The sequence below is a fragment of the Antennarius striatus genome, chromosome 5 (genome assembly GCF_040054535.1).
Source record: "Antennarius striatus isolate MH-2024 chromosome 5, ASM4005453v1, whole genome shotgun sequence".
NCBI classification, from domain to species: domain Eukaryota; kingdom Metazoa; phylum Chordata; class Actinopteri; order Lophiiformes; family Antennariidae; genus Antennarius; species Antennarius striatus.
Window position 1 is genome coordinate 19886855 of NC_090780.1, and position 15474 is coordinate 19902328.

The window sequence follows — 15474 nt, forward strand, 5'->3', positions numbered from 1 at the left end:
AATCTGAGCTTCGATAAAATTTTATCATATTCCACCATAAGCTTTAGATGTCTTGTGGAAAATCAAAACAAGACTTGGGCGATGTCATTGAATATTCCAGTAGACACTGATAGGTTTGACTAAATACTTTACAGTACATACATGCATGCATATATAGAAACATTGCGGATGTAATCAAATATTTGTGTATGTTTAAGAAATCAATCACATCCTTAATTTGGCTGTATGACTTTCCTTTAATTCAAGACGTACACAAAGATTACATTTTAAACTTCAGTACTCTTTAATAGCAACGTGAAGCTCATAAATACCACTGAACAATTAAGTACGTACGCACTGAATCTGAGCAGTGCGTGAGGGCTTCGTCTACAAGCACCGCCCATGTTAGTTTTTGACCAATGACGGGGAACATGCGTAGTGACGTATCTTTTTTACCTCATCTCTCTTTGGTCTTCCGTGGTCAACATGGCGGCATCCATGGCATCCCAGGCTGCAGCAAGAGGACTGAGGACAGCAACTTCAAAGCATGTACTTCTGGGCAAATTCAAGGTACTTCATCGCCTCACGTTGTCGTGAATGCTGTTTTCACCAGCTTCATTTGGTTTCTGCTGTCAGGTTATCCGCTGGCGGAGTTTTAGAGGGCTGTAATTGGAGCTATGTGGCTAACACTTCAGCATGTTTGAGCAGACACAGGTCTGAGTTAAGTTTAACAGTGACATACAGCATATTGTAATTGATACACGTTGTGTTATAGCGCTTTGGTTACTTTTGTTGCTGATGATAACCTGGCATGTACATGTACTGAATTGTGTGTGTGTTTGTGCACAAAAGGTTGTATTTTAAACTTTTTTTTTCTGTTATAACATGTTTATATATATACACTGGGTTGTATATGCATGTGCATGTTCACATCTTATTTATCAAGAGAATCCGGTGTGAGACTACCACCAAAACATAGCTCAAAGTTTGCCACTGAAGCTACATTCAGATAAGATCACAGTGAAAAGGTTAACTCTTGGACTTTGACATCCAGGGCCAGATTGTGAGCCGTGAACAGCAACTACACAGTAGTAACACAATAGTTATCATGTCAAACACTGACTTTAGAGGTGCCATTTTATAAGTAACATTTTTATATCCATGTGTGGTATCTATTTATCTGTCTAAACCATAACTATTCTATAATCACCCCATTTGAGTTGGAAGAATAGCCGAATAAAACTTTACATGGGAGCTCTAATTTATGCAGTGCAAAGGAGAGAATTGAACTGTATGGTAACTAAAAGATGAGACAATTGAAGGTATACCTGGTGTTATATGCCATATAACAGCAGGTATACCTTTAAGTTTTTGTGTGTATACAGCTGTGAACATGTATTCCGAGGTTGCTTCTCCACTCATGGCCTTCTCCAGTGACCTCAGCTACATCCTCATCACATGCACAACCTGTTGATACTGTAAATATCGCAATAAAGAGGACAGTATGACTTTGTTTCTGTTTATGCTGTTCTAGCTTTTTTTAAATTTTTTATGAGAGCCTTTTCTTGTGATGTTTGGCCCAAGTTTTGTTTGGAGAACAATGGTTAATCTAAACAGATGTGTTAATATATTATTTTTTTAACAAATAGTTTGTCAATTATTCTAATGATTTACTGTATGAATTACTTGTGATAACATATAAAAAGAGAAAATAATATGCAAAAGAGAAATACAGAGACCCCCTCTTATTCTTTTAAGAAAAAAAAGCTAAAATATTTACCGGTACTTTTAAAATAATTCAAGCATATTAATTGCATTAATTAAATGGATGTAGTTCATTTAAGTTACATTTGCTAAAATTTCCTCAAATTTAAAACGAAATAACATTTATAAAAAATTATTTGAAATGACAAAATTATGGATACATGAAAGTTAAAGAAAAATGACAGATTGTCTTTAATTCTTTAAACATAATTGCCCTTAGTTCTGGTGCTATGTGTCCTGGTCTAGATGGCAGATAATTGAGCAAAATTAGGAACACATTATATCAGCCATGACACTGATTTATTTTCGTGAACTGCTATTAAAGTTTGTCATAATTAACTCATGTTGTTTTCTATACTTACTCTTTATGATAAATGCTACAGCATTTAACTTAAAGGAATGTGACTCATTAACCAAAGCACTGGAGGCTTTTGGTTAACGTGTTACTGCTATGAAGTATTTTTATAATACAATAATTCTGTTTCACAATGGTGACAGTAAACTGTTTTCTTTTTAGACTGCAGTGATCCCACACTTTCGAAATAAATTGCTCTTTGTTTTTCAACTCAGTTCCTGATGTTGCTTTAGTGTGCTTCATTTAAACAAACATCTTCTAGATAAGCCTCCCCATGGCCCAACTTTGCAACCCAACTCCCCCCTGCTCTATGTTATATTCACTCATAACAGGAAAGCCTGCATACCATTCTGAAACAATTTAGGAATCTGCAAGTGTTCCAAAATGTATTTATTTGCTCGGGGACATGCCCTTAGAATGTACTCTTTCTTTCTGTGTTTCTCTCTGTTTGTCTGTCTCTCTCTCTCATATTGAATGTGAGTGGTGCAGGTGACACATGGAGAAAAAGCCTCTGTTCTTAGTTTGGTAATTTTAAAAAGATGGGTGTTTTTTATTTGTCCAGGAAACACATAGTGCTGTTAATCCTACCATTATTTGTTTTGTGAATTCCTTTTTGCGTGAATCTCTTGGATTTTGTATCAATGTAATTACTTTGTGATTTTAAAAATCAAAAATACTCCCCTCCCCTCCCATCTCTCTTTCATTCTCTCAGGGCCAGGTTAAAATAAAGATGAGGGATCTGGTTTGTATGGTTTTAATATCAGAACCTGAATTGATTGACTGCCAGGTAGCCAGGTATCTCTTCAGTCCAATCATATCAGTACTGAGAATGTATTCAGTGTAGAAAAAATTCAATTTGATGATATTGGCAAAAAATGCAGGGGACGTCACAATATCCATATGTTTGGGCTTCGAGATACTCTGAATGGGGGAGCGGGAGTATTGCTTGTATTTCTCTCTCTCTCTCTCTCTCTCTCTCTCTCTCTCTCTCTCTCTCTCTCTCTCTCTCTCTCTCTCTCTCTCTCTCTCTGTCTCTCTCCCTTTTTTTCTCTCTCATAAATCAAATCTCCTGAATTCTTGTCTGCACAGCGAGATAATCCTTAGGCTGTTTTTCACTGTCACTGCACAGTGGTGAATATGTAAACGTTTGCTAAGATGTTTGTTTTTTTTTTTTTTTTCGCAAGGTATACCTGCTTAGCAATAACCCAGCAGTATCGAAGCCTAGCATGCTTTTAAGAGAAACAGTAGGAAGAGAGGTGGCTCAATGAGATGGGTCCTGAATATTTTACAGTAGGGGGTGGAGAGCCCCTGCTTGCAATAGCTTCTTTTGCTGGAACTTCAAAAGGCGGGCGGCTTCCCCATCTGTCTCAGCAAGAACACATTTACATTTCCTCCCCGCAAGGGATACTGCAGGACGAAGTTAGCTCTAACTGGATTTGAATATCACTTCACCAAGGTTAATAGCCATTTCTGTTGCTGGTGAGGTGCTTAGTCTTTTTCAATAATTTAGAAGGGCTGCAGTCATTAGGAAATGTTGTCAGCCTCAGAAAATGGGGAATGCAATGAGTGAATGCACTCCTATCAGCTTAACTTCTGCTGTTGGTGTTGTTTAGATAATGAGGAAAAAATGGGAGTGAAGCTGAAAATGAGTTAAGAAAACAATGTCAGTGATTACTGATAGCTGAAATTCATTAAAAGTGCAGCATGTTGAAGATTGTTTGGAGCTGTCATACTAACTTATTCATCATCTTTGAAATTGGATCTTCATACATATCGTAAGTGTGATTTGGATTTCATAATTGAGTTTGCCTGGGGCTTCCCGATGGACTTCTTTGTACATCGTGGACTTCTCGACAGTCTATCTTGCAGTGAGAGTGCACGTTGTTACATCTTAACTGTTGAGATTTTCTGAAATTTGTAGTCCCTGTGGAAATTCTTTGGGCTTTCTAGTGAGAAAATAAAGTTGCTACTTGTGTTTTCATGTCACAGTGACATATGGGCAGGTCTAGTGGTTAAGATGATGGATTTCCATGTGCAGGATGTGAGCTTGTATTCCGTATATGTCTTGGGTTTGATTTTTGTTACTTTCAGCTGTCCAACTTTTCTGTATTTTTTATCCATCCGTATAGATTTTGGAGTAAAGTCTCGTATAGGAGAATTCACTGAATTGACGTGCTTACGAACATTATACAGAGTGAATGGAAGAAAAGAAAAAAACTACTCCTAAACTAAAAGCAAAAACATTTCAACAGGTGGTTCTGAAAGATTATCTCCCCTTATATCTCCCCTTCCCCTTATAGGCATAATAAACATAGCAAAAAGGAAATTCTGTGAAAGCACCTAACTGTGTCCACATAGTTGGCAGATGTACTGTATTTTACTCCTACCTGTGTATCAGAATTTGACCAGCTGGTTTGTTTACCCTAGACACAGTTGCCACGATCGTTTTTAAACCGATCAGACTTTGCTACCTAGTTTGGAAGCTCCAACATGACTTAATTAAATAATATGAAAATATAATTCTGATAGTAATTTTAGATATTGTAGTTACTATAGTTATTGCCATTGCTGCGGTAGCCCTTCATGAATGTCACTTTAGGGTCCCTCCTACCAAACTCACTCATGCAGATTTGCATTTTTCATGCAGAGTGGACATGAAGCATGCAGGAGTTGGACATCAGTGTATTTCGCTCTCCTTTCATTACTGTTATCTTTCCTTTAGACCCAACACCTTTGAACATGTCTCTGAACGCCGTCTCTTATTAATTATGCTAATTACTGAAATCCCTATCTGTAGAGACACAACCATCAGATTCGTCTTCCTTAAGCCTGTCTGTAGGAGATTAGACCTGCCCTGCTTAAAGACTTGCCAATGATGCAAATCTCACTGATCTAAATCCTTGAGCCATCCTCCGCTGCTCTCGCCTCCACCCTTTGCACCACTGCTTTATTCCCTTAGCTCTGTAACAGACAGATGTCATTTCTCTTTCAACACTGTAATGGGCTGGATACAACCTCATTCTTTGAGAGGTGAGGACATAAAAAAGCTAAAAGTGGGTGGTAGCAGCAAAGAGAACCAGAATTACGTCTTCCCTGCTTTTCATTCGAACTTACATGATTCATCGCTTATTTTGCTTTTATTAATTTTTTTTTCCATAATCAGAAGGTATCCTGGACATGATGAACCAATATTTGGCAATGGTTTTCTTTGTGAAATACTGTGTAATTAAGTGTCACATATGAGAAGAAGCACATTTTTCTCTGCTAAGATTGCCAAAAGTAGACAAATACTGTACTTTTATCTCATTTTGTAGATTAACTTCAGGACAAACAGACTTAAATAAGACAAAGATTAAATGTAAGTTTGTAGTGAATCGCCCATAGTCCAGTGTATGGTTGCTGACATTACAATAAGAAAGGAAAGGAATCCCTACAGACATGGTAAAAAGTATAATATCCACAAAGCAAAGTCTCGGGCGGATTTAAAACCAGGACCTTCTTACTTTGAGGCAGCAGCACTATCCACCATACAAATGTGACACCCAGTAATCTGCTGTTGTTAAAACCGAATGGCGACATGGATTGAAGTTCTACAATCTTAGCCATCGCTCCTCATTTAAATCCATGCGGGTAATGCAAAAGCTGAGAACAGAAAGAAGAACTTTTACCATCAATACTCAAGTACTTAATTCATTTAAGAGGACCAGGCTTTCTGAGTTAGTCCAGTAATGCTTCATGAGGCGTGCTTTTGTTACATCGCTGGCCTCAAGTGAAAAAATGCAGTGATTCACACTGGCCGCTTTATGCATTAAAACTACATCAACTCTGTTTCTTTGCGTGCTCCATTTTCTTTTCTGTGTCACCTATCTTAGTGCTTACTGCACGGTGTCTAACTGTAAGACAACCTGTATTTATGAGTAGCACCAAAGTAGAAAACTGCCACCTCATTAGCAGAAAACCATTCTAGTGTAATCAGTAATGCAATGATTTTGATAGTCGCTCTGATTTAGGCCTCACTCATGAAAGTGGACACCGTAAAATTCCCCTTTAAATTTCTTTCTCGGGTGGTTAGCTAAATGGATGGGGAAAACGGATGAGTTCATAACCTGAATGAGAACAAATCAATTACGCAGAATTGGCGAACTGGCAATCTGTTAATTTCTTTAACATTTGATAATGCCCCTTAAGGAGCATTCTGGTTAATTAACTGTACAGCCATTTGTCGTCACGAATCACAGTGTGATTTAAAAGAGGCTAAAGTCTGGCCATGACAAGTAATGAGGATTTTAACCACACAAGACATCTTGGTAAGTCACTGTATAATAGAGAGATGTAGTGCTGCTGGAAACTCCATTTTTGTCACTTCTTTCGAAAATTTCAAATCAGTTTTTGATAAATACTGCCTGTCATGACACCTCAATTGTAAACTTTGATGCAATATCCATATAAAAATAGATATACTTTAATGATCCCAAACTGAGAAATTCACAAATATTGCTTAATGGCAAAGTAGAGAAAAGTCCTTGGCATACAAAATATTTTTTTCTTTTACATTATTAGCAAACTGCATGCTTGCACAGGAATAGTCCCTGAGCACACATAAGCATATTTAAAGTAATGTTCACAAAAATAAAGGAGGGACCCAAAATATTCTTGATGATCAGCTTTTGTATTGTTGCTGTGCATGATATGGAATTTACATGTCTTCTCAGAGATACCAAACCGTCAGTGCAACATATAAAAGACTGCTGCACAACTCATCAACAGGACAACGGCTTCCTATTGCATGTCTTACTATATTTTTTGTTCTTGTTCTTTTTCTTTTCCTTCTCCATTATGTTTGTTACATTGTGAGTTTTATGATTAATAAAACTCATTTCAAAGTACCTCTTATTATTCCTGCTAACGTCTTACAACCAGCTTTAGCTGTACGGTCGATTGATAAAGATTTTACTCTACAGGCATTCATTCTACATGTGCAGTGAATATGTAACATACAATATAGTTTTTTGAGAGTAAAGTAACTATATTATTGTTGTAATTATTAAGTGTCCATATTGTTACTTTGGATCGGAAGGTTAGCAAGTGTAAGTATGAATACTCTGCCTGGCAAAATATGGATAGGCGATAAGCTTTACGTAAGCATGCTGTTCTCACAAAGACATTGCTGACATGCTGATTTTAGTGCATAGGCTGAGTTAAAGCCTGTCTTCATGCTAAAATTTGTAGGAATTACTCAACTCTAAATTCACCTGAGGCAGATGAGAGTTTTTGCTTGGCAGGTATTTAATTTTAGGTTATCAAACATGTGAAAAACTTAACTGTATAATTGACACAAATTATCTTATTTGACTTCACATGGCTTTCAAATGGTGAAAAGTGCTTCACAAAGAAGGATTTGTTTTGTCTTGTTCTTTCTCTCTTTGTCTCCCTCTCTCTGTCTCTGTCTCTGTCTCTGTCTCTGTCTCTGTCTCTGTCTCTGTCTCTGTCTCTCTCTCTCTCTCTCTCTCTCTCTCTCTCTCTCTCGCTCTCTCTCTCTCTCTCTCTCTCTCTCTCTCTCTCTCTCTCCTCTCTTGTTTTTTCTGATGCTTTTGACATTTTTTCTGGACAGAAAAATCCATGAAGACAGGCCAACTCAGATTTGATGAGAGAATACCCAGTGGTCATTAGAAGGACAGTCACTTGGAGGGCATGTAGAGTCCTAAAATTATCTCAAAGGTCTCTTTGAACCTGTACTGATTAGAGTCATGTAAGCCTTTCCTCCTTTTCTTAAAGGAGAGTCATGTGGGCCATATCAATACAGATTTACAATTTTTCTCATGAATATGCATGCTCAAAATCATGCCTTAGCTTTGGCAGCTATAAAAGCAACCCAAGTTTCTTTAATCTTACATTCTTTAACACTTACTATTGGACCTCCACTTTGCCCGACTATTAAGACTAGTTGATGAATATTTCCTCTTTGAGCAAAGTGTCTTGTACCCAAGATATCCTCTGGATCCAGGTTGTTGTTTACTGTCTTAATGCAGCTCTTCATAGTGCTTCCTGTGCTTAAATAATTCATGAGATATACAAAAAATATCCCTCCATGAAGTAATTTATTACTTTTTAATTGACTTTTGAAGGGTGGTGAGTGATGAAGCTTCTTGTTCAGGTGTCCTATATGGTATTGATCTGACCATGCAGCAGCAGCAGCCACTCTGCATTTGTCTTTCACATCATCAATCAGAGCGGTCTCTCCAGCATGTTTCACTGCTGTACTCAATGTAGCGTAGCATTACTGAGTACATCAGGTTCTCGTACCTTTACCTCTTAAAGAAAAACACAGCTGGGATTTGGGGAACAAAAAAACCACAGTTGAACCGTTTAATTGATGACAGGTAATACAGGGCTTCCTTCCAAAGGCGCTGTGTAAAGAGATAATGTTCCTTTAGAGTTACTTACTAGTAGCAAAAAATCACATCTTCGCTCATCATTGGCTGGACCATGTCTGGCTTCACTTCTGTTCAAGTAACAAATGCGTTTTTTGACCTGCAGTGTCAGCCTTTTGAATTTCTGAGTGACAGATTTACAAGTAGTGCAGTGCAGTGGTTGCTGCTTATTGGCCCTGAACAAAGGCAAATGCCTGGTCCATAACCTGCCCCCTGTAAATTAAATCTCATAGCTCTCATAAATTTCCAAACGAGCCATAAGTGCTCTGACAAATGACGAGTTTTTGACATTGTTTTACTTTTATAGTGATAAGGACAACTGCCTTGAATTAGCCTTAGGATATTGACTGCTGAAGTTTAACAGAAGGGCAAACTGCAAAGTGGTGGCATGTCTTGAAATGACTTTACACAGTGTCAAGATCAGACATCCCCTAGCTGCGATGACACTTCTCACAACAAGTGTTTGACATTGTGCAGGCTGCTCTTCACCAAACATGGAGATGGCACAGTCTCACATCTCACAGGAGAAGTCCCAATGTAGCACAGTTCTGTGCTGAATACCATATGGACTCACAAAAAAAGTGCATTGAGAGTAGCGTCAACTAATCCAAGAATTTGTCCTTCTCTGCCACTCGTGGATAAGCACAGCTGTGACAAGGACTTTGCAATCTGATGCAGCTGCTGCCATAGTGCTGTCTGTCCTCTCCTTGCCTTTGTGCGAGGGCAGAGCCATGCCGAGTGCTCTTTAAAAAAAGGCAACATGGTGACACAGTTTCTGTACGATGTCAAAGCAATTTGATTTGAGGAAATGTCTTGTGATTCATTGCCTTTAGCTTTGTGTTTAGTCTGTTGTTTTTAGGTTTATCTTAAAATTGTTCCACCAAATAGTTTGTGGTTAATTTATATCATAAGACTAATTGTCATTGCACAGTGTGAAAAAGCTCTCTGTCAGTCCCTCCATCTATTAAAAGTCTGTACAGACATTGATTTAAATTGTGACCTGGGTGGTGCTTTTATAGTTACTGTTGATTTTCATTGAGCACAAAAGAATCTAGGGAACTATTTCAACTATTGCTAATTGTCAAGAGCTTTTACTTTTCAATTTTGCTAGCATAATTGCTCTGGGCAACATTAAGAGGTTTAAAGAGACAATTTATGGCACTAATTGGCAAGTTAGAGACAAAATCTAAATAAAGTCTATACTAATGTGGAAATAAAAATATGAATATGTATAGACTACTGATATCTTCTGCAGAGATATTGTATATTTTCCTTATTTTGTGTTTTTAATTGGAATGACTACAATGTGGTTGTATGGAAACTTAGACAATTAAAATGTGACAAATGTTAAATCAGTTAAATCGCTATTAAAACCTGAGAGAGAATGGCTCAAGACAGAAACAAAGTAAGTGTCCACCTCTGCCACTAATGTACATGACTTTTTGTGGTCACTCATTGAATGTCAAGACATTCTGAAAGTAAAACTGTTTCACTGATTGATACCTCAGTGTGACTTCAGCATCTAATTTCAGTTTTCTCGTCAAAGTTTTCACTGTACTTTTATTGAAGCGGAGCCGAGACATAAAGCATAGCAGACATTATTCATATGAGAGAACTTTCATGCACATGTTCGTGGGTTTAGATGAGGCATATTTGTTCTTTAATGATCTCTTAGAAATCAACATGTCCGTGACCGAAAATGAAAGTCAGGTAAGTACTTTGTGGGACTTTTTGGAACCAGTCTCTGGTGTTTTGATTGTACGCCAAGAGCTTTGTCAGAAAAGCTTATCTCAACGACAACGCTAAACTTGAAGGAGACAGAGTTTTGCTTGTTGATTTATAAAGCTGAACTAACTCCTATTTTCACCTTGCAGCTTTGTATTTGTGTTCTTTGGCATTCTACTTAAAAATAGTTTGGTTCTTTTTAGCATTTGCAAAATGAATACGGCCTGTTCTGTTAATGTTTTTTTTTTCCCTGTGTTGTCTCTATTAATACAGAATATTGTTGTTTACCAATGTCACCACTCTCTCGCTACTTTGACCTACTTTGTGTCATTTAGATGCATTCATGAGAACGACCCTGAGTGCTTTTGTGTGTACAAGAATTTGCTGTGAATATTTATGTCATGCAGTGCCCATGTCACAGAACGAAACTTTGCTATTGTCATAGTGTGCCTTCACCAGTGCGCTCAGCTCACCTCTTCTGTGTCTGCTCTCATCTTCTTTGTGTGGGTGTGTATTAAGAACAAGTACAACAGTAGTTAGGTAGAAGTATGGGGTAGGGTTGTCTCTGGAGTGCTCCTGATGTTAATTACTATAGAAAGCATGTCTCAGGGGAGTACAGCCCAGCTGCCTGTTTGCCTGTCTGCCTGCCTTGCTGCCTTACTGCCATTCACCACTTACTGCTTCCTTCCAGGGCAGACATGAAGCTCTCAAATTATTGATGTATCATAACCTGGCTGTCAAATAGCACCGAGTATAAATAGGAGAGAATGAAACCATTACTGTGGGCAGACTTTATAATCATTTAAGTATAGAGTTGCTCAAATGGAGGAACTGTTAGGTACAGAATTACTGTTTAACTCTCTAAATTCACATTGATTTCTTGTCCTTGAATTCAACTTCCACAACATTGATTTAAGTCTTTTGATAATTCAACATGTCTATAGGTTTAGGTTTTGACCGTTTTATTTTGTTTTTAGGTGTGAGAAGTCCTGTTTTGTGAGGCAGCTTACAAGGTCAGACATGATTATTGGCTGGCATTGACCTGAAAATAAAAGTTTATGTTTCCATTGGCTTCTAATAAAAACTGGATTTAAAACTTGAATCTGAAATTCCCTCATTGTATTGTCTTTATTTTTATGTATTTTCTGGGAAATTAATGTTAACTGTGGACTGTAGTGAATTGTCAAGTAGTGACTGGAGAGACAGGATGACAGGAAGTTGTGTAGCTAAGGAATAGGGATGCTGTGACCGTATTATACGCAATGCACCAAATCCAGATTTTACTTGCTGCATGTAAGTCATGAAAGATGTATTTTAATGAGAGAAGCAGCAGATGCACCTTTTCATAGTTTGAAATGAACTTTTATTTAACAACGTGACATTTCCATATGTCTGCAGTTGAATAATGTGAGAAACTATTTTGTTTATGAATCCTAGATTTGAGATAACAATAACGTCAAAGTTGTGTGTTGATGGAGAGATTACTGTTCACTGCATTCTGTGACTGACCACAATTATTGTGGTCCCATCATGCAAAAAAAATATGTCAGCGTCTCTCTAATGAGGTTTTTTTTTTTGCTAACTTGCAAATGATCAAATGGCAGCATGCGTCAGAATAAATGTAAAGACATCAATTGAAGACTATCATGCATATCAAGTTTGGAACCATACCATTACTAGAATGATCCCATCTTTGATACAAATTGTCTGTGGGTCTGGTACGTACAAGAAGGAGCCCTAGGTGCCTTTCCGCTCTCTGGTGTTTTGCCCAAGGTGACTGTCACTGCCTAGAGCGACACCTCCAGCCCCACTTGACTTCTCTAGTAAGCAACAGCTGTTATTTTGGGAGCTCTGCAGAGCTCCTCTCCCTCCCCATACTCAGTCCTCCATTTTTGGGTGGTTGAATAGAAGCCTTTTAATGGATGTGTATTAGTCTAAGCTACTGCTGGGCGATTAAAGGAATTCAATAGGCGGTTGGTACCGAGGAGCTTAGGACGTTTTCCGTGATATGGGAAGCCTATCACACAGAAAAAATAAACACAACACATGGTCCTTGATCATCCGTCTTTCAAGAGGGGTGTGCTCAGTGACTCTAGCTTCAAAGGCTGGAGTGTTTCTCAATAACTGGCAGCACCATCATTTGCTCTGGAATGATTTGACATACTGATCTTTCTCAGAAATGACTGACATAGCCATTCAGATTTTAATTTATACAAATCGGTCATGTATGAAAATCATCTGGGCAGCTCCCTTTAGCCACAATCTATAAAGGAATTGCATCGCCACAAAATATGTGCTGAACATGAACATCAACCAAAGTTTCACAATAATTTTCACAGATATTGTAAGAAGGAGTGCATTGGGTTGAAATCATCCTGATTCTCCTGTGGGATGTATCCATCGCTGGTTTTTTTTGGCAGGGAATTGAGAAAGATTCTTTTTAGGATACATCAGTGGTCTTTTGGTCTGCAACTTTCTGGGATCTATCAGAGCGTGTTTGGACATTATGATGTGTAGTGTCTGTACTACATTAATGGTGATGTTCAAACAGGTATCTAATGTTTCTGACTTTCTATGATTTACCTGGCTTACGTCATTGAAATTCTAAAGTTTTTTATCTTGTCTATCCAGGCAAGCTTTTAAATATTATAAGACTATGTGATGGATTCTGCAGCCAGCAGGGGAATTTATGCAGCATATGTTTATTTGAGCCACTCTGCTTTCCAGAACTGAAACAAAATGTGGCAATAAATGTGTTGTAACTGATGGAATTGTTAACACTTATACTAAGTTACTTTAGGAGCATTACAAGCTTGGAGATGCGAGACGTAGTGTAGCTGGTGTGATCGCCAGCACGCCCATGTTAAGATTAGAGCAGTGTTGGCTGCACCTTGCCAAAATGCGATCGCAGTACAAGCTCAATCATTGTTTTATTTTTATTTTTATTTTGGGGGGGGGGGTTTGCTAAGTTCCAATTCAGGATATGAATTGAGACATTAGTTAATGTCCGGTATCAAGCTCTCATATGCCTTTTTTTTCCTCTTCAATGAAACGGTGACTGAAAGATAGTTTGACAGATGCTGACATAGAGGGCTGATCATCTCAAGGAAAAGGTTTGAGTGGCGAGGGATGTTCATGTTTCAAGAGAGGAGGCTCTGAGGATACCTGACAGCAGTTAAAAAAAGTCCACAGTCCGCCCACTCTTCTGGCTTGTTAAGGATATGGGCTATGCCTCAGCAGCAGCACACAGGGACAGAGAGATCCAATTTGTCCAAGTCTTTTTAAAATTCTCGTATAATTTTTACTATAGCTATTTCTAGATGTAATCTTTATTTATTTTTCTATATGGACATTAGAATCACAGTATTAGGTTTTATATAATGCTGTGGTTGAACGAATGGAAAACAGTCCTTCATATGTGCACATAGAAACGGTAACTGAAACACATGAATTTTATGTCAGTGCAGACGAGACTGCAGTGGTGACCTGCGGATGCCCCTCATTACTATATTCAGTTATGCAACAAGAAAGGGTAGTATGGAAAAAGATACTATTCTGAGCGAAAGCAACCATTTCAGGCTCTAATGAAGTCTACCGAAGAAACCTCATGAGAGGCGGAATGGTGAAAGCATGCTAATACATTGTGATGTGTTAGAGAGTTTCTTTTGTAATGGGTTGTTTTTGTTTTCATTTGAGACCAATTGATGATTGTGTTTAATTTTAAAATGTTTTGGCTTGGGTTTGCCCTTTTAGAGTGACCGTGTCAAATTAATTACTGCCTCATCACATAGCCATTATGGGTTCTTTAGGCCGATGTGTGACTCTCTCCATCAAGGGGAAGAGATATTCAGTAAATGCACTCACTTCCAAACACCCACTATTGTGTTCTCTTTCCACCAAGACACACACAAGCACATATGGCAATCTGACTCAGAAAACAACATCACCATCTATTCAAACATAATCACAATCTAATTTGTCATGTTTTTTTCCTCAATTTTTAAAAAAAAGTATCCTGTAGTTGTGATTTAGTCAGCCCTGCTTTCTTGGAAAAAACCCCACTCATTTTATCATTTAACAGGCAAAAAAGAAGATGTTAAACATGATGATTCTCCTGAAAGTAGAGTTTACCCTAAGAAATGTTTTTGACCCATTGACTAGAATCTTTTGACCATATAGCTGCCCTGCACAGATATCTTTTTAGTGGGGGCGGGCACAGACTGAAGCGATAGTTGTTGTGGGAATGGCAACCACAACTGGGATTTAAAATAGGGTTTAAAATGCAAAAATTAGACCTGAAAGGAAACGCCTTTCTCCTGATTCAGTGCCGTCACATTTTGTTCGTAAACCAACACATTCTCCGTCAATAATAATAATACTTGTGTCTGAGAATGTTCACAGTGCTGCTATCTTCATCTTGGAACATTTGGTCATAATTGGACTTTGTTAGACTTTGTTAGTAACATGACACACTGCAATGATATGGTAATCATGTTAGTTTGTTTCACACACCAAAGCATACGAGCCATAATTTACTTCATTGTCCTTTTTTCCCTTTTCTTAAATGGCTTGTCTTTCCTCTCTCTGACTCCCTGATGAGCTTTACCATGAAAACATTTGCATACACACTTGTGAACACACACATATACACACACACACGCACGCACACACACACACACACACACACACACACACACACACACACACACACACACACACACACACACACACACACATACACACAAATTCATGCTGTTGTGGAGGCGTTTCAACTCTAACACAGCTTGCAACTCCCTGTTACATCCAAAAGGCAATTTCCCTTAAATACTAACAACAGCTGGAATTGACTGACCCTACGTCTGCTGATGTAGCGAGCAGCTCCAGAGCTATCCTGCTGTATAGGGCCTGCAGCTTCCTGCATCATTACTGAAAAAAATGGGAGTGAGATGGATGTCAGGAGGACAAAGAGGGAGGAAAAGGATGTATCCTGTCTACTTTTGTTCTTGATCACACACAGTGTTTTTGACAGATTGACTGTGTGTGTGTTTGTGTGTCTGTGTTTCTGTGCATGTTTTACAACTCTGTGTGTGTGTGTGTGTGTGTGTGTGTGTGTGTGTGTGTGTGTGTGTGTGTGTGTGTGTGTGTGTGTGTGTGTGTGTGTGTGTGTGTGTTTCTCAACACTGTTAATCTTCATATGGATAAACTGAGAGGAGACTGACC

General features: G+C 38.3%; 1 protein-coding gene across 1 annotated transcript in view; it reads left to right on the plus strand.

Annotated features, from left to right (window-relative positions):
- Positions 1–459: 459 nt before the first annotated feature.
- Positions 460–15474, plus strand: part of suclg2 (succinate-CoA ligase GDP-forming subunit beta) — a 74374-nt gene continuing 59359 nt past the window's right edge. The window contains exon 1 of the mRNA XM_068315334.1: positions 460–549. Within this exon, the coding sequence (XP_068171435.1) occupies positions 466–549 (84 nt within the window). The 5' untranslated portion in view covers positions 460–465. The remainder of the gene's footprint in view (positions 550–15474) is intronic.